The sequence below is a fragment of the Salmo trutta genome, chromosome 29, assembly GCF_901001165.1.
Source record: "Salmo trutta chromosome 29, fSalTru1.1, whole genome shotgun sequence".
In the NCBI taxonomy this organism is placed as follows: domain Eukaryota; kingdom Metazoa; phylum Chordata; class Actinopteri; order Salmoniformes; family Salmonidae; genus Salmo; species Salmo trutta.
Window position 1 is genome coordinate 6,720,266 of NC_042985.1, and position 22,474 is coordinate 6,742,739.

General features: G+C 42.2%; 1 protein-coding gene and 1 long non-coding RNA gene across 2 annotated transcripts; one reads left to right on the forward strand and one right to left on the reverse strand.

The window, feature by feature from the left end:
- Positions 1 to 93: 93 nt before the first annotated feature.
- Positions 94 to 4,800, forward strand: LOC115166824 (uncharacterized). The gene is made up of 2 exons (XR_003870371.1): positions 94 to 291; positions 3,954 to 4,800. It is a non-coding gene; the product is annotated as an uncharacterized LOC115166824 (long non-coding RNA).
- Positions 4,801 to 6,362: 1,562 nt separating this feature from the next.
- LOC115166825 (RNA-binding protein with multiple splicing 2) lies at positions 6,363 to 18,419 on the reverse strand. The gene is made up of 8 exons (XM_029720689.1): positions 18,008 to 18,419; positions 14,670 to 14,747; positions 13,222 to 13,260; positions 12,719 to 12,781; positions 11,350 to 11,500; positions 10,492 to 10,640; positions 7,489 to 7,561; positions 6,363 to 7,383 (listed from the first exon to the last, which is right to left on the reverse strand). Exons 1-7 carry the CDS (start codon positions 18,065 to 18,067, stop codon positions 7,496 to 7,498), a joined length of 606 nt encoding a protein of 201 aa, XP_029576549.1. The 5' UTR covers positions 18,068 to 18,419; the 3' UTR covers positions 6,363 to 7,383; positions 7,489 to 7,495.
- Between the last annotated feature and the right edge of the window lie 4,055 nt (positions 18,420 to 22,474).

The window sequence follows — 22,474 nt, forward strand, 5'->3', positions numbered from 1 at the left end:
TCGAATTCAATAATGCCAATTATGTTTTCAATTTGAATGTTGCTTTTAAAAGCAGCTCAAACATAGAACATGTAAAAAATAAACTATAGTCATGCAATATGGTTAAATGTGGTGTTATATTCTCAGAGACGGACGGCCCTATACGCTCACTACGCAAGTTGCGTAGAGCCCTGCCTCCCATCGTGTCAAAGCGGGTGTCAATGTTTACAACTTCGATGAGGATGAAGCGGAACTTTCCTTCTGGTCACGAAAAAGAACACCATGTGAGTGAATTGCGGGAATAGCAATCAGGTAAACCTGTGTTCTCTCCTCTTCAAGTTTGATGTCAGCAAATAACAGTAACATTAAGTTGATGTGCTAGCTTGCAGTGCATCTCTCTCTAGTCTGTCTGTCTTGCTAACCTAGCTGGGCAGTGCATCTCTCTCTAGTCTGTCTGTCTTGCTAACCTAGCTGGGCAGTGCATCTCTCTCTAGTCTGTCTGTCTTGCTAACCTAGCTGGGCAGTGCATCTCTCTCTAGTCTGTCTGTCTTGCTAACCTAGCTGGGCAGTGCATCTCTCTAGTCTGTCTGTCTTGCTAACCTAGCTGGGCAGTGCATCTCTCTCTAGTCTGTCTGTCTTGCTAACCTAGCTGGGTAGCGGGCAGTGCATCTCTCTAGTCTGTCTGTCTTGCTAACCTAGCTGGGCAGTGCATCTCTCTCTAGTCTGTCTGCCTTGCTAACCTAGCTGGGCAGTGCATCTCTCTCTAGTCTGTCTGTCTTGCTAACCTAGCTGGGCAGTGCATCTCTCTCTAGTCTGTCTGTCTTGCTAACCTAGCTGGGCAGTGCATCTCTCTCTAGTCTGTCTGTCTTGCTAACCTAGCTGGGCAGTGCATCTCTCTCTAGTCTGTCTGTCTTGCTAACCTAGCTGGGCAGTGCATCTCTCTCTAGTCTGTCTGTCTTGCTAACCTAGCTGGGCAGTGCATCTCTCTAGTCTGTCTGTCTTGCTAACCTAGCTGGGCAGTGCATCTCTCTCTAGTCTGTCTGTCTTGCTAACCTAGCTGGGCAGTGCATCTCTCTCTAGTCTGTCTGTCTTGCTAACCTAGCTGGGCAGTGCATCTCTCTCTAGTCTGTCTGTCTTGCTAACCTAGCTGGGCAGTGCATCTCTCTCTAGTCTGTCTGTCTTGCTAACCTAGCTGGGCAGTGCATCTCTCTCTAGTCTGTCTGTCTTGCTAACCTAGCTGGGCAGTGCATCTCTTGGTCTGTCTGTGTCTTGTTTGCCAGCCACTTCCAGGGCTGTGTTCTGTGACTTTGTGTGCCTAACAAAAGTGAGAGTGAAATAGAACTATTTATTACGTTTGATAAACGCCAACAGGCAACTGTGTTTATAAACTGCAGCTCGGAAAAGATAACCGCGTCGCGCGTGAACATGCGTTCATATGCGCGTGCACTAAATGAAACTCGCACTTTCCAGCAGCAACCTCTGTGGGGACCAGTCCAGACAAAATATGGGCGTGATGGCACTCCTCACAGGCTCACATCATTTTAAAACAAGACAATGATTATCTAGTCTCTCAATCAAGGTTTAGTTACAACTCTGGACTAATGTAAGATGGAAAGCAATGGATTGTCTATTGATTTATATATTGAATTTAAAAGTTGATTAGCTGGGCGTACTGGGCATTATGGATGCACATCTCTCAGTAAATAATAACCATCAAGTATTCAGCCAAGCCATAGTATAAATAGTATATTATACTTGAAAATGTATAAAAGGAAATCTGGGGGAGCCAGTTTGAATGGGCCTGATGCAGCTGATAAAATAGTATTGTTATCTATAATTTACAGGTGCTATGCTTAAGTTTGTCAGTAGAGGAGATGCTGGATCATCGGCCTGGACAAGCACAGACTCAGTTGAACCACATTCAGCCAGTACTAATGTAACAGTGTAGGTTCCGTCCTCTCTTCGCCCCAACCTGGGCTCGAACCAGGGACCCTTGCACACATCAACAACTGACACCCACAAAGCATCGTTACCCGTCGCGCCACAAAAGCCGCGGCCCTTGCAACGCAAGGGGAAACCCTACTTCAAGTCTCAGAGCGAGTGACGTCACCGATTGAAACGCTATTAGCGCGCACCACCGCTAACTAACTAGCCATTACACATCGGTTACACTAACACAGACCCAGTACATCTGGCTTCAGCAAATACTAACACAGACCCAGTCCTGGCAGCTTCAGCAAGTACTAACACAGACCCAGTACAGCCAGCTTCAGCAAGTACTAACACAGACCCAGTACTGCCAGCTTCAGCAAGTACTAACACAGACCCAGTACTGGCAGCTTCAGCAAGTACTAACACAGACCCAGTACTGGCAACTTCAGCAAGTACTAACACAGACCCAGTACAGCCAGCTTCAGCAAGTACTAACACAGACCCAGTACTTCCCCATTATCTTGGACTGTACACCTGACATTAGTCACCAGGAGCAAATGTCCATTATTCTGAGAAGCGTGGCTTTAAAGGGAAGGCCAGAGATCAAGGATCACTTCCTCGGCTTTGTGAATGTTGAGGTTACAACAGGCTTGAATATGTCCACTGTCATCTTAGATAAGCCGAACGAGCTGAAGATTCCATTTGAAGATTGCAGAGGGCAAGCTTATGATAATGGGGCCAACATGAAGGTCAAGCACCAAGGAGTAAAGCCAGACTGCAAAAAAAAAATCCCAGAGCCGTGTTCGTCCCATGTGGAGCACATATTCTAAACCTTGTCATTGCAGATGCTGCCAAATCTTCAAAAGATGCAGTTGTGGTTTTTGGGCATTAGCGAAAGTTCTTCACCTTCTTTTCAGCTGGCACACAAAGATGGAGTGTTTTGAAGAAATACGTGAACATAACCGGGAAGTCACGGAGTGACACAAGATGGGAGAGTAGGCTCCAAAGTGTTCATGCAATCAGGTATCAGGCTTCTGAGGTTCGGGAGGCATTACTGGAAGCCAGACAGATGATCAACGATCCTGTGGCCAAAGTGGAGGCACGAGCACTTGCAGAGGAAGTTGGGTCCTACCGCTGTTTGATATGCTGTGTCATATGGTGTGAGATACTGACAATGACAAACAAGGTGAACAAGCTCCTCCAATCCACCTCAATGCAGTTGGATATCACAGTGAATTTAATCTCAAATGCAAAGGCCTCCCTCACTACATACCGGGAAACTGGATTCTCTGAGGCCCAGACAACAGCCAAAAGCATTTGTGAAGAAATGAATGTGGAGGCTTTTCTGAAAGAGAAGAGACTGAGAAACAGCAAGAGGCATTTCAGCTATGATGCTCCTGATGAACCAGGGACTGATGCACTGAAAAACCTTGAAGTCAACTACTTCAACATTGTGGTCGACTCTGCTGTGACATCCATGGATGAGAGATTTGAAACACTCAACCAGGTGAAAACCAAATATGGAGTGCTGCTTAACTTCAGCACTGCCTCTCAGATGTCCAGTGAATCTTTAAAGGCTCACTGCATGGACGTTGAAAACACTCTAACCGTCAGAGATGACTGTGACATCAGTGGAATGGATCTGGCACACGAGATTCAGAATTGACCTGATCTGCCATCAGACAAGACGACTGCCTTTGAGCTGCTTTCCTTTCTTGGTGAGAAAAACCTGGAGGAACTCTATCCTAACCTTTTCAAAATGAAAGCTCATCAAAAGCTACCTGAGGTCTTCCATGTCACAGGAATGTTTGAGTGGTCTGGCCATCATGAGTATAAATCATGACGTGGGGAAATGCATGTCCTATGATATCATTGATGATTTTGCCTCAAAGTGCAGAAGAGGAATATTTTGATGGTAAGATTTTAATTCAAACATTCAAATGTTTACACACTTAGTAACATTTAAGATTGTGTAGCAGAAGTGCATTTGTGTAAATGACTTCTTAACTAACTATGTGACATACTTTCTCAATTTCTTCCAGACAGTCCAGATAGACTGGTGTCCATGCTGATAATGAAAATGCCCAGGCTGTAGAGGGAACCAAAGTTAATCACACAGATGTATAGGTTTTATTTGACTATTTTGAGACATATAGCTGCAGCCACAGCCCATAGGCTTATGTTTACATTGTATAGACAAAGCTAATTGTATAATATTATGAGGACTGGACTAATTACCAAACAGCAGAGCCAAAGCTCAGTGTTATGTTATAATTTTCTACAATTTCTTATCTTAATGTTAGTATTCACTTAAGATTTTATAAAAAATATATTAAATAAATATTGCTTGTTTATACCTCAGTCTGTTCTGTATAGGTCTAGTTATTCTTAGACTGACAGATGGAGCAAACGGTTTTAAAGGAGGGAGGATTGTAGTGGGAGCACTGAGGTGTCAGGTGTGACTGTATGGCAATGGTAAACGGTTTACAGGTCAGGTAGGAGGGCCCCTTAGCAGAATGTTGCTTAGGGCCCCAGGGACATCAGGATCGGCTCTGAATATTCTCCATATCCAATCCTCTCAGATGAACTCATGTGCCAAGGAGTGGAAGCTACAGGTTGTTAACAGATGGAGTCAGCCAACACCAGAACACATTTTATTACTTCATTTTGTCACAAGGGGGCATGCTTACTCTACTAAAGTCAACATGGTTCTTGTGTGACTGCATACATGTAGATGACGCCCGTGTTCCTTTCTCATGCATTTCTATACATATCTGTAGTTGCCTTGGAACTGGTCGCTATTTCACTGTTGGGTAGGGCTTGCAAGTTAAACATTTCACTGTACTGGTGCTGTACTTGTGCATGTAACAAATACAACTTTAAACTATTCATTTTTCCTTTCAAATGCAGACTGTTGGCCATTGACCACCATGCCAAAACATTCCCTATGTAAACCTGCCTATCTGAGTGGTTATGAATAATGTACATTTCCCCCAATGGATGTCACCATAAGGGAAATTTCAGTTGTTATATTACTGGGGCAACCTCTAGTCTAACCTATTCAAACAAGTATCTAATGATACAAAAAAACATACATGCAAATGTGTATACAGTACATACAGCACCGACACAAATCATTTGTTTTTACATGTATGTCATTGTTTTAGTCTATGACCCCCCCCCCCAGGGATCAATAGTTATAATAATTAATCCATCCATCATTCAATCAATTTATTCATCATTAATGGTATATGGTGAATTATTTCATTGTATGTCCGTTCATTGCTATTGGGGTATCGAACTGAGTAAGCAAAACTATATGCACATCATTAAATCTGTTACTTGCTAATATCCAATAGTTTACCTGTTGTGAAAGTAATCCATTTACAAACACATACCAATTCAAATAGGCCTAGGCTACAAATCTACTTAAAACCATTTCATTGATTCATTCACAAACACTAGATTTTGAATGACCAACCATAATTCTGTTCATTGCTCACTGATTACAATAATGACTTGGAAAGACCTTATTGTAGGATGTCTACGACCTGTTCTACATTTTACTTCCAGATTTGGTTGGTGCAGAAGATGGCCGGCGAAGCACCCATCTGTCCTTAATCCATAGCATGCATGATGTCACAGCAGGCGTCATCGATATCCTGTCAAATCAACTCTTCATAAAAGCACAGGTGTTATGTCCTGTTTTCCTGAAGGTCAAGCTGCTGTAATGTGGGGCAAGCTACTGATTCTTAGCTTTTTATGAACTCAAGTTTGAATGTTTAATTCTGTTTGATCACAAACCATATCCAAGTTTGTGTACAGCATGCTGCTGAAATCATTGTTTCACCCATTATGAGACCACTCATTAGAGCAAGAGTGCCTACAACTAATGTTTGTATTGACTGAACAGGCCAGGAAAGGCAGTTTGGTACTCATTTCTACCCCATGTGGATTAGTTTGTGTTGACAAGTCAGCATCTTAGCTTTAATGTTAAATTATTTGATCGTTCAAATGATATAACTACCCTTCCTGGGGTCCAGAAAGTATCAACTAGTCATAAGCCAAAATTGTATTGAATACCATAAATGCTTATTCTGGCCACAAAAGACCATGAAAATGGACACAACCCCAGCAGTGCGTCACCCAATGTAAATAAGCAGCTGGTTCTATTGAAAATGGCCACTTAACAATCCCTTGAGATTGCCATCATGCTTGGTTGGACAGAAACACGTAACATCTTCAGAGGGCAGAGTGGGTGGTGAAGGTCAGCTCTACTGGTAATACAGAGAGACTAATATAATGGTACATTTAAAATGAATTGACCTGGAAACATCTGAAATTAAGCTCTGATGTACTGTAAAGTGGAGTCAAGTCAGCAAACTCATAGCTTGCACATAATACAAAGGACGTGCATAGTTTAGATCTGGTTAATTCAATCAGAAAACAAATGCATTCACTTTGTTTAATTCATAAAATGGGAACAGTTGTACATCTCTCATGTTCAGCAGATCCAGAGACAAACTTTTTCTAAACTGCAAACGTATATTTCTCCATCCACCTAATCCTGCTAGGCCATTAAAAATGGCTTCCAAAAGCAACCCCTTCATGTTTGTAGTCCAGTTTCACATTCTGAATAATCAACATTTTACAGCAATCAATTTCTTAGCAGTCCAAATGGCACATGGGCCACTGTTAGAATTCTTGAATATTTCAGTAGACCCTCAAACAAATACATTTGCACTTTGTAAGTACTTACAGGATTATAGATCAAAATGACACCAAAACACAAAATACTCCTAAACAAACATACACGTTCATTATTTAGTAGCACAAAATGCATAAATATACATTAAACAAAAGTACAAAAATACTTGTACTTTGCATTTGCTCAAATATACTCTTTATAGACATTGATATTTTGGGAGACTGGGATTGTCAGAACCTAGGGGAGCATTCTACAAGGTCCATGCAAGAGGAGCCATCTACACAACAGTCCATCTTTCACAGGTAAGACCAGGAATACACAGGAAGCATTGTCTAGACTTTAGGTCCAGGTAAAGAGGCAACACAAGCACTAAGAAAAACAAGGACACAGAACTCTGCTTTCTAATTCATGCCAAAAATACTTCAACATGCAATGACTGAGCTCTTTGCTCTCTAGGCCATAACCCAAGGAGTCACTTTATAATGTAGAACTTCTTCAGAATGTTATTCTCTTCAGCAAATAATGACCTATGGCGTTTACTTGGCTCACGTGAGGTTTGGAAGTGCTAAGATGGTACCAGAATAGTTGCCAAAAGGAATCAGCTCAATCTGTCGATGGCAAGGTTGTCAGTTCAGACCCCTCCAGAGAACATGAATAGGTCTGTAATGCACATTTGTCCATTAAATAAACCTGATTAAATTAATGACGAGCTCAGTAAAACCTCCCTTCAACTGGACGGAGAAGGTCTGGTTCCCAAAATACATCTGAAGGGGGAAATTGGACAACAAGTCATTTTCAATCATTTTAATGTAATCCATATTGTATGTTCTGAAAAACCTTGATGAAAGCACTTGTATAAAGATACTCACTAACTATCTAACAGAACTGCCGGGACTTCCATCCTGGCTGGTTAGTTTCAGATGGAGTAGGGTACCAGCGCATCTAGAGATCAAAGAAACCATAGTCAGACAAAATAACAATTGATCGCAAACTGTGAGATTTCCCAACAGGAGGACTGTAGGAAACAAGACTTCAGACAGAAAGGGAAAGAAATGAACTTCATCCAAATTGTGGACTGAAGTCTTGTCACATATTGAAAAGCTCTAAAAGCATAACACATAAGAGATTTGAATGAACTGTCCCTTTAAGCATTGGTCATTCAAAGACCATAGGAATGTGGGTCACAGCTGCCCTATGACAATGAACAGTATCATAACACGACATTCATGGAAATGAGACAAGCAAGCTATTCCATGTGTTAAACATTTCCATCTTAAAAGCAACTGATTGACAACTACCTTTCCATACCTCTGGTCCAACTAGTTTGGTTGGACGTCAAACAGGTACCCCATGACAGTACAAATTGACAGGAACAACGGTTCATAGTGTGTATGAGTTATTGCCTTAGGATTTCAAACTAGACACCTGAAATTTGACCACGACAGGGTGAACTACCGGGAAATGTAAGGTAAGCTTTGGTTTTGGAGACTTACAATTCATTGGTTTGGCAACTATACCAAGTTCAGTGTATTTCCTCATTCATTCGACAGGAGTGTTGGCGGGAGCAAATTCAGAGCATTTGGGGGATCTTTCATCAGATGGCAATTAGGAACGCTCCTTTCCATTTCAAACAGAAAAGCTTCTGTTCCAAGCAAGGACGTGGACAGTAAGTTAACACCTCCAAAGAAGGTTGTCATGACCAACAGTTTTCTCCCAGTAAATACCACACATTTCTGAGGTTGCTTTATCCAATGAAAAAGAAAACAATCGCTGCCCATTTCACAGGGTTACACTCCACCATGTTCATACATTACAAGTGAGCTTGGCATTGAACTTCAAATGACCCGTGGCAGAAAGTTTCCATTATTCTTGCCGGGCCTGACTACTGCAGTGTAGCCCATTGTACCATAACACCAGCACTTAGACAGCAATTAGCTAGCAATGGCAGGACTTTAGTGTTTTCTGCCTCAGTTTGCAGTGAGAGCATTCCTACAGCACACCGATGGAAAGGCTGGTTGAAGGGTCCTATAGCTGGCTTCTTTATCATGGGCTAGTTTCCTCAAGACTCACTTGTAGGGAGAAGCAGTGGTGGAATTAGGGGGAAACCCCTTAGAACAGGGCCACATTCAACATGGGACAATTGTTGAAGGTTCGGATAGAAATATATAAAGAACATGGCTCTGACATGTAGGCGAATTACATCTGTTCATTATATTTCTAGCTGCAACGTTTCAATGTTTTCCTACAGATTGTGTCCCCTGGATTCCAGGTGTAAACTGTGTGGCCGGCAATACATCCATCAGTCTGTCCCTGGACCTTCCTACTTGGGTTGTCCTCTGAGTCAAGTCCATTTCCTCCAGTCTCCTCCATAGATTTAGAAGAGGTAATTTAATATGATCTCCTCTCCCTAATGGCCCTACTGTGTGAGGCTGGATACAGACTTAGCAGGGAGGAAGTGAACTCTGAAGGTGGGGATGCATTAAAGCCTCCAGTCACACTTGCAGCTTTCAGACCCAGACACCTAGGAAGCAGTGGGGCTCTTCCCGGGTGAGAATCAATGAGGGGCTGTGAGGACATGCTACTAGCGTAGAGAACACCGAAGGGGATGCTACTAGCGTAGAGAACACCGAAGGGGATGCTACTAGCGTAGAGAACACCGAAGGGGATGCTACTAGCGTAGAGAACACCGAAGGGGATGCTACTAGCGTAGAGAACACCGAAGGGGATGCTACTAGCGTAGAGAACACCGAAGGGGATGCTACTAGCGTAGAGAACACCGAAGGGGATGCTACTAGCGTAGAGAACACCGAAGGGGATGCTACTAGCGTAGAGAACACCGAAGGGGATGCTACTAGCGTAGAGAACACCGAAGGGGATGCTACTAGCGTAGAGAACACCGAAGGGGATGCTACTAGCGTAGAGAACACCGAAGGGGATGCTACTAGCGTAGAGAAAGGGATGCTACTAGCGTAGAGAACACCGAAGGGGATGCTACTAGCGTAGAGAACACCGAAGGGGATGCTACTAGCGTAGAGAACACCGAAGGGGATGCTACTAGCGTAGAGAACACCGAAGGGGATGCTACTAGCGTAGAGAACACCGAAGGGGATGCTACTAGCGTAGAGAACACCGAAGGGGATGCTACTAGCGTAGAGAACACCGAAGGGGATGCTACTAGCGTAGAGAACACCGAAGGGGATGCTACTAGCGTAGAGAACACCGAAGGGGATGCTACTAGCGTAGAGAACACCGAAGGGGATGCTACTAGCGTAGAGAACACCGAAGGGGATGCTACTAGCGTAGAGAACACCGAAGGGGATGCTACTAGCGTAGAGAACACCGAAGGGGATGCTACTAGCGTAGAGAACACCGAAGGGGATGCTACTAGCGTAGAGAACACCGAAGGGGATGCTACTAGCGTAGAGAACACCGAAGGGGATGCTACTAGTTCAGCAGATCAGAAAACTTCCTCTGTGGTATAAGTCCCTTTGACACGTAACAGAGCGTTAAAGGTAGACTATATGATATCATACACAGCGGGGCAATTTCCTGTTCATAGAAAACAAAATACAGATCTGCCAAGACTGCAACTAACAGCTCATCCCAGTGGACATGCCTCAAGGAAGTGTGCAAAAGAGCCAACAATTCTGTTGGGGTAACTTCCCGCTTGCAGACGTCAATGCCAACGTATGTTTGATGGCGTTGTATTGCTGAGTTGACCTTTAAGGATGGCGGCAAGGCATTGAATTGGCACTGGGCTAATGAGTCTCGGAGGACGTCAAGAGCGGGCCTATTGGCTTTTATTCTTACTGAACTGCAGTGAGTGGAGAGATGGAAGGGCAAAAGGGAAGAGAGACTGGTTGGTCCTGTACCTGGGCGTGGAGGGCTGCAGCAGCAGCAGCTGCTGCTGGATAGGCAAAGGCGCCGTGAGGGAGCCCGGGGGTCAGCTCCGTGGTGTAAAGGGGGTACGGGGTCCACGTGTCCGGGGACGCTGGAATCAATGCTGCCCCCGTCAGGTCATCTGGAAACGTGCAGGAGGTAAAAGGGCCGGGGAAACAGTTTTAGGTATAACAATTATCTGTGCAAATGCCCCCATTGACATTATCAGTAGTACTTAGAAGCTGTTAACTGAATGAGCAGATAGACACCAACTACAACATTGCACTCAAAACCCTATGGAATCCTCTATACAGTACATGTGAACTGTAAAGTTAAAGTAGGAACGTCATTGTCTTGCTTTCATCTTTGCGTGAATATTCCTGATAAAAAGTATGAAGTATTTACGTTGGGCTGACTTACAGTCAGCGAAGTTAAGCAATTACAGTCATAACATTGTAGACCTTTAAGTGGAAACAATATAACTAAACCCGGTAGAAGTCATCCCAGTACCATTTAAACATCACTAAGGTCATTAACGCCAGGGCCATCCAGTGCCACCCCTCCCACCCAGGGGCAACAAGCAGGTGCATGGGCAAGAGACGGGGCACCTGCAGTCTAGGCCGAGTCAGACTAGCACCGATACTGTAGAAATTTTGGATTGAAGAATTTTTTAAAACTCTACAGTCCGATGACTCATGCATGTGGCGGATGAGTTAGTCTTCAGTTAGATAATTCCACCCAATTGTGGGGTTTACTGCAACGCGCCAAGCAAGAGAGAAGGGGGGAATAACAGACAGTGGTGAGAGTGTGGGTAGAGGCTAGAGTGGTGTTGTGAAGCCGTAACAACTTACATGGGTCCCGTGCAATGAAGTGAGCTCCTAGAGCAGGGTGGATATTAGTGGGGTTCGGTGTGCCCATCAGCTTACTCTTTGCCATCTTCGTGTTGGCTTTAGCAAACTCTAACCGCAGGGTCTGGGGGCACTCGGGGTCAAAACGGATGCCCTGAGAGGAGAGACGGGACGGGGACACAGTATTGTAAAGGAGGTGGCCTAGGTGAGTCTAGGCCTAGGGCAAGTGTGTCAACAGCCTTACATGGCCCCCTCTCCATTGGCCCTGCTCCAATACTTGTCCAATGCATATTTTTCCCCCTACCTTCATCAAGGTAACCACTGATCTTATACGTGGCTGGATAAGAAAAGTTAAGTTTCTTTTTTGTTTTGACCAATCCAACCACATCAGATCAGTGACGACATCAAAGAGGAAAAGGTGGAAGGATGAATACTTTTTTAAAGTATTCTCACAGGGCACTAGTAGTCTCCTCTCCATGACTGCTTAAGGACGCATGGTTTGGATAGGTACTCAGCACATTACTTCCACCATATTGAGCCCTTTCATGGAGAGAAGGAAACGAGGAGAGGAAGCTGTGAAAGACTTGGCCTCGGATGTGGTTGACCCTGGTTGTGTTTCTGTGCCTTAAGCATTGTGCCCACATGCAGGTGAGTACGTTGGTGTGTGAGTGCGAGACTGCTTACGTGGCTACAGGCTGTGATGTTCCTCTAAGGAAGGCTATGAGAGCTGTGTTAGATATGGCCAATGTGGCTACGTAGTGACAGAATAAGAAGTTATATTACAGAAGGTGTTCAAAACACTACCAATGTAGCTCTATAATGATATATTTATATGGCTAAGCAGTGATATGCATATTAGGAGAGCTATAACGTATTACGAAAGATGTGTCCAATTATACCAAAGTTAACTACCGTAAGTCTACAGGATTCTGGTCTCTGTTTCCAAAAATGGCCCTGCCCTTGAATTGTAAGAGACAAAATGCTTTGTTTGAGTGATCAGAGGAACTCCGTTAGCCCAGCAGTGAACCCCCAACCATACCTCATAGGTTAGAAACAGGACAGGAGAGATTGAGTCAAAAATGTAGCCTAACTCTTAACTTAAAGCCTGCATTATGACAGTTCTGTTCTGTATGACTCGATTACATCATGATTGTGTATGCCACCTTTAGGTCTAATCTAATGATAGAAGACTTCTAAAAAGGCTTATACCAAGTTATAAAGCACAATGCAGGCTTTACGTAAAGCAATGTAGCTATATACCACAAAGAAACAAAGCAACACATTTTTGAGCAAAATCCTTGTGTCCAGGGAGGATGAAGACATTGCAACTATTCACGGCTACTGTCAACTGTCCGCCTGGTCCGATGCTTACGTTTAATGCGTTTTTGGCAGCTTCGGCTCCAGTCCGATTGTCAAAGGTGACAAACCCAACTGGCTGGAAGAGAGGAGAGAACACTGAGACAAAGGGCCCCTAATGTCCACCTCAACAGGTTAGCACTGGAACAACACTGCCCAAGTACACTTCAGGTAAATGGTCAGAATACAATGGGACTGAATCATAAATGCATTAGACAAGGCGAGCATAGATGGATCACTAAGTTTGAAAACAATTCACAACAGAAGCTAAACCACATATAGGTTTAATATTATAAGATGAAAGCATGGCAACTGCATGGGAAGGTTGTTTCCTATTGAAAAATGATTAACTAGACCAATGTTAACAATCCTACGTTAATTAGCAATGTACCACTTTTTGATTACCCAAATGGTGGTAAGAAAACTGAACAATGCCACTCTCCATCCAAGGTGTACTCCTCATATAGCCCTCATTTGGGGGCCATGAGTCCGCTATAGTAATAACTGAAAGCGTCTCACCTGTTTTGACGTCAACTTAATCAGTGAACCCTCGTAACCCTGTAAGAAAAGACATCCAATTAGCAACGATGAAGTCACATGCAGGAAGCCAGACATGCACTCCACTCAGATATTTTGATAAAAGAAAATGGAGAAATCCACAGACCTGTAATTAGGTATTTGTCTCATTTTAAAGGAAACCATTATATTTTACTCCGTAGGTCTAACTGTATTTGATGTTAACTGACGCTCCAGCCTTCTCCTGAACTAATCCGTTTGTTGACAACTTTCAACCAAATTCATAGGCTGTTCAACAACCAGTGAATTACTAATGTGAATCATTCTTAGTCATTTTAAATGGGCCAAGAAATCTTTGGTTTGGATGTCAGTATGAGTCAGATTCCTGGAGGATGTAGGGGATTTTAGCCTGACTGTGGTATTGATGGATGAGTCTTCTAATCCTGATATACAGACATGGGGAAATTAAACAACTTAAGATGATGTGAGGTTCAGAGTTTCAGTCCAGTCAGGAAACGCAAGCCACCTTACACAGAAATGGAACACTAAATGCACACAACTAATAGCAGAGGCAGCTGAATCCCATCTACTTTGCTTCATACAAAATCACTAAAAAGCATGTGGGCCTGTGTTTTTTCCAGGACAAAAAACCTGTCTACCATATCTTTGCTTGTAGAAAAAGCAAGCTGGAAGGGTTGGGAGGTCCATTGCCAAAATAAAGCTTCAGATCCAATATACAGAATGAGACAACAGCAGATAGTACAGACTACAGCCAGTCTATGACAAACAATATATCCAATGGAATCTAATCTATGAAAACAGACAGAGAATGGACTGGTTTCAGTGATTTCATAGAACTGCTTTGAAAGCTTGACCTGAATCACACATGAAAGGAAATGGAAGAATCCTAATCTTCCTGACCTGGAGGGGAGTAGGGTCACCGGGATAGTTGGCCAATAGCAGTGCTATTCATTTACACATTCCACAAGACCATCCATGTGTGAGGGATACCACTTCCATTTTGGTCAGGGAGGGGGGTTAATGTAACTGTACATCTTGATTAATATACAATGTGGTGTAGATGAACAGTGATGTAGCGTTACTACTTTCAATATTTCTGGAGTCCTCCGTGGTATTGTAAGATGAGTCACAATATATAATTAACCATATGTGCAGTTGCTTTTGTAAAAACGTCAAAAACGAAGGTAGCTACATTGGCACCCGACGAAGAAGCTGTCCGTTAAAACGTTCTGTTACAAAGACAATAGTACTGATATGCATTTTGTTTATTCTCATTATGAAATGTTTTAATATAAAAATGCAGGAAATTAAAACAGAACAGAAAAGCCAATGACAGGAGTGGGCTGTCTGCCGTCTCCGTTGCAGTGGACAACGAGTTAAATATGGAGGCCAAATTCTTCCATCGCCTCGGAAACTAATCTCATGCTTACCTTAAATGGTCTGAACAGCAGGTACAGTTCACGAGGTTTGATATCCACCGGCAGGCCACTAACAAAAAGTGTTCGTACCTGGAAAAAAATAAAATAAACAGTATTGAGTATCTCTAGGGCCCCGTTTTTTCAAAAGTTAACAATCCGGATTTCGCCTATCGGACAGGGTTAAATGCATAGAAACGGAATGAATAGAATGGACTAATCAGCATTCTATGTCTGTGCATTTAATGCTATCCAATAGGTGAAATACAGCTAGATAGCTTGAAAAATTGGCCAGAGCATAGGATTCAAATGCCATTTATTTGATAGGGAACCTATATTTATACATTAATAGAATCAAGCATGACAATGAGAAGACTGTATGGAAACGTGGTCCTGTACAGTTCAGTTGGTAGAGCATGGCGCTTGAAACGGGTCACCCATACATAAAATCAGGCACGCATGACAGTCACTTTGGATAAAAGCGTCTGCTAAATGGCATAATACATACATGAATCGTGTCTGAAGGACATTCATTGGCCAGGTTCTACTCGTTTACATATTACGGGATATCGTGCACACAACCTTCCCCCTGAAAATAGAGCGCCATCTTGATTTGAAGAATTTGCGGAATCAGGTGTTACTGTTTGGCTAAAACAAAAACCTGCACACACAGTCGACGTCAGGGGAGGATTGTCCACCTCTGATGCAGTTTGAAATAACACTAATTCTAAATGTCTCTGTGCTGGACAAATGGCAGTTCCTACATTCATCCACTAACAGACTAACCTATTCCTAGTTGACTAAATAAAGATCAATACCACTGGCTTACACGTGCCCGAGCATTGCAAAATAAATTCACACACATTCAATCATTGCACCCACTGCGCAGAACGCACTGCAAGTCCTGCCTCTCCCATCTCGTCTTTGGTTTTTAGAAGCATATACCCACATGGGTGATTGAAATATGAACTGAGGTCAGTTGTGGTAATGCACCTCATGAAAGTTGGCTGCCAATCGCCATATAAAGTCCAAAGAAGGAAAAGAAGCCTGGAAGGAGGAGAGATGACTAGAAACTAATCGGTTGACCATTTTATGTGTGGATTGTCAGAGTAGAGGACCTTGTGCATTTCAGGTAAAATAACTCCATGTTTATATCCCAGGACAAATTAGCTAGCAACAGCAAGCTAGCTAGCTAAATTGCCATAAATGTTTAATGCTTCTCGACCTGTCCCCAAATTAATATAATTGGTTCAGAGTTTGTTTTGATATTTCAACCTGTGCATAGTGATCACGTTTGGTGTGGTGGGACAAAATCTATTTGCAACACTACTCTACCTGGTACCATACCACAACACCTCAATGACTAGGCTACTGTAGGAATGCTCCCTCTGCAAGCCCCCCCCCCCCCCCCCCAGATGTCAGCCCAAATCCTTGAACATGCAGTATAAAAAAAACAACAAAGGATGTACTATGGTGACAAACACCACCTAAATTGTGAGGACTGGAGGAATGTCAAATTTGAGACCATCTAAGTACAAAGGAGTGATGTGCAGCCCCTCATGACTCATGCTGCGTTTACACAGGCTGCCCAAAACTAACATTTTTTCCACTAAATTATGTTTTTACATCAGATATTTTTCAGAGGTTGTCTGATTGGTCAAAAGAACAATACTTTAAAAAAAAAAATCAGAATTGGGCTGCCTGTGTAAATGCAGCCATTATTTAGTGAGGGAAAAAGGGTTGGATTTCCACATGCGAATTCAAAACAAACATGGGCCTGTAATGTTGTCCATTGGACCCTGCAGTGGCTGAGGAAATAAACAGGCCTACAGAAGGGCCATTGGGTCCCACTCTGTGGGGAGGCCCGTGCAGCACAATGGACTGCCAGAGGAACAGCGGCGGACAACAGTGCACAGTGTGACACCATTTCCTTCCTTTGACCCACGCCTGCGAACCACAGCCCGGATCCAACTTTTTTCAGGTGCTCCGATGACAAAACTCCCATGCAAGTTTAAGGCACGTACTGTACTGTAAGCCACATCCCATCTAGACAAATTCATTGGACTAATTAGAACATCTGACTAGGGAATAGAAGATAAGCTTCTCTGTAAACAGATTTCATGTAATGATTTTAATTGGTTTAACCTCAGAACAATATGGTTTCTTGGACAATTGAATGTTTGTTGAAGGCTAAAAAATGCATCAAGTGTGTGTAGGCCTAAATAATACAAGGCAAAGGCAATAAAACCATACCTAAAGGTATATGGCGGAAATCTGGATCAAAATTAAATAAGTGATTGGGATAAAGACTCGAGTGGCGCAGCGGTCTTAGGCACTGCATCTCGGTGCTAGAGGCATCACTACAGACCCTTGTTCGATCCCGGGCTGTATCACAACCGGCCGTGATTGGGAGTCCCATAGGGCAGCTCACAATTGGCCCAGCGTCTTCCGGGTTATTAAGGGAAGGTTTGGCCGGGGTAGGTAGTCATTGTAAAATAAGAATGTTCTTAATCTGACTTGCTTAGTTAAATAAAAGATAAATAAAAATACATGTAAATGAAATTTAGGCCTAATGTGCAGTGGATAGGACAGTAAAAAAAATATGTACACTGCAAGATTGGAAATACATTTAACATTTCTTTACTGACCACAGATCAGATAAGGATCGGAAATGTGTATTATGGCATAAAGAGTCCCAGGTTCTGTTAGGTGCCGATCGTGTGAGCTGAAGCTCATCCGCAGTAAATGAAATTAGGTGGGTCTGTCCATACAGAGACAGGACAGAAACCTGAAATTTAGGCCTATTGTGGATTTGAAAAACGAATGTTAAAATGCTTAAAATTAAGTATAACCTACAATGGTAATAATTGCAATTTTATAGATTTGGGAGTTTAAGAGCAAATAAAATCTTGAAATTCAGCACAGATGTCATCGCAATTAGGCTATAGTCTAAACCAATATTTCACATGGCCATAACAATAATCTACTGTAGGCCGAATTTAAAGACAGCAAGTCTCGCAAAATGTTTTAAATATATAATACTGTGTTACTTACAATCACAAAATGTAAACGTCCATTTAAAAAACGGAGGCACACCCTTTTCAGAGCTTCCAATGGAATCGAACGACTTTTTGTTGAGAAAACCATACCTAAAAGGTAACTTCACACCCTTATTCTCATGCAATTCAATCAGTTGATCATTAATTAGCCTACAATTTCGGGGAGAAAAACTATTTGCAGGCTACTCTACATCTCTTCCAGGCTAGACTTCGTAGCCACGCTCACAACCCGTTTCAACCAAAGACATTATGATACAGAACTTTTGACAAAAAAATTAATTCCCATATTCTTACCTCCTCTTCTATGGAAACGTTATTCGTCTCGGAATCAGACTTCAGACTTGTGATAGACATGTTGAGGTTTACTTCAGCGTCAGTTAGAGAAGAAATGTGAAGTTCAGAGTATTTTCCAAGTGCGCTTGTGGTTGAAGAAGTCTTGGTGGCGTTTAGACTTCAAGAAAGATGTGCCGAGGTGAGTTCGTGGTGTAGCCGAGGTATCCAAAGATGTATTGCGAGAGATAATCATTCATAAAAATAAACTTAAGGTGGATAAGTGCAGTGTGAAGGTGCGACAGTGGGAAAGAAGTGCTCGTATGCACCTCTGCTCACATCAATTGCGTTTGGTTGGGAATCTGGTGGGAGAACAAGTCAACTTTTTCAGTGGAGCGCGTCTCCGCGGTCGATCCCCTGTTTTGCAATTAGGTCATCAATTATGTTCCAGCCCTGTGTGTGCTGTAATCATGTTGGAGATCCGCCTCAGCTGGTGTCAAACCCAGCCCCTTCATAACTGCATCACCGTTTCTATGGGAGACCATGAGCCAATAGAAAATATTTTATCAACCCATACGTTCTCTTTTTGTCTGCCTATAAAATGAGCATCCCACACATTTTATTATAGACCTATACATCTCAAGGTATGGTTGTTTGACATGCATTTCGAGTATCTTATTTTCTTGTCAAATCAAATTAGCCTTTAAATAATGACTGAGATTATTTTCATGATTAAAAAAAGGAAGATTATTTAATATACAATTTCAGTGTTGTTTGATACAAATTGACTTAACTTTAATACAAACAACACCAGCCATCGAATTACAGAAACATCGATTGTAACCTATTATTTGTGCCAGTTATTTGAGATACTTTAGTATTTAATACCAAATGAATAGGCCTTTTATATTTTATATTTGTGACATTATAGGCCATTTTAATTAGAAAAATATATTTTTGTGTATCATTGGCTAATATTATTTAATTGTGAGCTGTATATTTGTTTTATATAGCCTAATAAAATGTATTATCACTGATAAAACATTCTCTTTTATTAGCCTAATTTAATTTTAGAAAGTTGATATTCACTATAAGCCTACTTTAGGCTAAATATTTCACATGTCTGTTTTCTTTAAAATGCTCTTCTGTATAATGCATAACGGTAATGATTCCATCTGCTGAAAATATTATTCAAGACAAAGATCAGGGATATTTAACTTAAATCCTGAATAAATGCTTAGACAACACCACATTTCGATTAATTTAATTAGATTATGACATATGATCCCAAAGTATTATCTGTTATAGTATATAGTGAGATTCTATTCACATTTTCAAATCAATGTACATGTTTTTCTTTTTTTATAACATAGATTGCTACTACTGCATTCTTAAACAGCATTAATTTAATTTAATTTATTTAATTTATCCGTTATTTACCAGGTAAGTTGGCTGAGAACACGTTCTCATTTACAGCAACGACCTGGGGAATAGTTACAGGGGAGAGGGGGATGAATGAGCCAATTGTAAATTAATGACTAGTCAAATGTTTTAATCAAAGTTAATAGTACAGAATCAATACAATTATTCTGTATCGAAGTATACAGAATCCTATACATCTTTTTATGTTTTATGATATGCATTTTATGTTGAGCAGGTCTTTATGAACAGATTGTGATGAACAAATATTGCAAACTACATCAAGTTTATGCCAAAGCATGATGCTGGAGAAATGCCCAGTGGCAGGTGTATCTCACGTACACTACATGACCAAAAGAATGTGGACACCTGCTCTTCGAACATCTCATTCCAAAATCATGGGCATTAATATGGAGTTGGTCCCCCCTTTGCTGCTATAACAGCCTCCACACTTCTGGGAAGGCTTTCCACTAGATGTTGGAACATTGCTGCGGGGACTTGCTTCCATTCAGCCACAAGAGCATTAGTGAGGTCGAGCACTGATGTTGGGCGATTAGGCCTGACTCGCAGTTGGCGTTCCAATTCATCCCAAAGGTGTTCGATGGGCGTGAGGTCAGGGCTCTGTGCAGGCCAGTCAAGTTCTTCCACACCGATCTCAACGAACCATTTCTGTATAGACCTTGCTTTGTACACGGGAGCATTGTCATGCTGAAACAGGAAAGGGCCTTCCCCAAACTGTTTCTACAAAGTTCGAAGCACAGTATCGTCTAGAATGTCATTGTATGCTGTAGCGTTAAGATTTCCCTTCACTGGAACTAAGGGCCCTAGCCCGAACCATGAAAAACAGCGTGATTCATCACTTCAGAGAACGCTGTTTCCACTGCTCCAGTGTAAAATGACGATGAGCTTTACACCACTCCATCCGATGCTTGGCATTGCGCATGGTGATCTTGGCATTGCGCATGGTGTGCAGCTGCTCGGCCATGGAAACCTATTTCATGAAACTCCCAACGAACAGTTCTTGCGCTGACGTTGCTTCCAGAGGCAGTTTGGAACTCGGTAGTGAGTGTTGCAACCAAGGACAGACGGTTTTAACGAGCTATGCGCTTCAGCACTCACCGGTCCCGTTCTGTGAGCTTGTGTGGCCTACCACTTCACGGCTGAGTCGTTGTTGCTCCTAGACATGTCCACTTCACAATAACAGCACTTACAGTTGACCGGGGCAGCTCTAGCGGAGCAGAAATTTGACCAACTGACTTGTTGGAAAGGCGGTATCCTATGATGTTGCCACGTTGAAAGTCACTGAGCTCTTCAGTAAGGCCATTCTACTGCCAATGTTTGTCTATGGAGATTGCATGGCGGTGTGCTCGATTTTTACACACCTGTCAGCAACAGGTGTGGCTGAAATAGCCAAATCCACTCATTTGAAGGGGTGTCCAAATACTTTTGTATATATAGTGTATCTCAACAAGGCCTTACTAAATCCCAAAGGGCAGGCAGCTTCCTGACTTTGTATAGCAACACTTTGTATAGAAACACAATCAGGGAAAGACTGAGCAGAAGCGTGAAACGCAGTCATGGAAATATTTAGCCACTGTTACTCTGTAAAGGCAATATGTCAAACAGTTGCATCTAACTATAGAGCAGCCTTTTATCATGCTTTGACCATGTTTATTGTACATCTGGGGTTATTGGCTATATATAGGTCAAATCAATCCCAGAAGGGTAGATATTTATATGTAGACATTCACTGTTGCAAAACAAGATCTTTGGATCCGATGGAGAGGGAGAGGTATCGACAGAGAGCACAAACTGAGAAGTAGTCCTACTGACTCTATATTACACTGAGTAGTAGTCCTACTGACTCTATATTACACAGAGGAGTAGTCCTACTGACTCTATATTACACAGAGGAGTAGTCCTACTGACTCTATATTACACTGAGTAGTAGTCCTACTGACTCTATATTACACTGAGTAGTAGTCCTACTGACTCTATATTACACTGAGTAGTAGTCCTACTGACTCTATATTACACTGAGTAGTAGTCCTACTGACTCTATATTACACTGAGTAGTAGTCCTACTGACTCTATATTACACTGAGTAGTAGTCCTACTGACTCTATATTACACTGAGTAGTAGTCCTACTGACTCTATATTACACTGAGTAGTAGTCCTACTGACTCTATATTACACTGAGTAGTAGTCCTACTGACTCTATATTACACTGAGTAGTAGTCCTACTGACTATATATTACACTGAGTAGTAGTCCTACTGACTCTATATTACACTGAGTAGTAGTCCTACTGACTCTATATTACACTGAGTAGTAGTCCTACTGACTCTATATTACACTGAGTAGTAGTCCTACTGACTCTATATTACACTGAGGTGTAGTCCTACTGACTCTATATTACACCGAGGAGTAGTCCTACTGAGGTCCACCTGCCCTGATGTTATAGGAAGAAGATTGTGTTTATGTGACCTCTGACAGTTTCATGTTCTGTGTCAGTCACATTTACACAGCGTGAGAAGAAAGCCAGGCTATAGTCATGGAATGGATTTACAGAGCTTTTCAATGTCTTTGAAAATCAAACCTGTGTTCAATGACTGTTTTCAGACTCATTCTGTTTGAGTTGTAATGTCCTATAGATCTCTGCCGGGGGGAGGGGAGAATTCAGCGGCTTTGCTTTTAGCAGTCCTCCAAGGTCCTTCCATCTCACTGCACTGCTTCCACACAGTCGATTCTTCAGCCTCATTACTTTTGCAAAGTTGAAAATACTTTCCCCGCATGATGTTTTTAAAGAGGGAAAATGGATGGGATAAAAAAAGAGAAATGCTGCTTACAATTAAAGGTGCTACACAGAACGTATGGCTCTCAGAATGCTCTGGAGACAAGAAGGGGTCTCATACATGGGCAGAAATATTATCCAGAGTTGATCTCATTGAATAGAAAGGGGCACACCTCCCCCATGCCCATGAGCATATATACTGAACAAAAATATAAACGCAACATGCGACAATTTCAATAATTTGAGTTACTGTTCATATAAGGAAATCAGTAAATTGA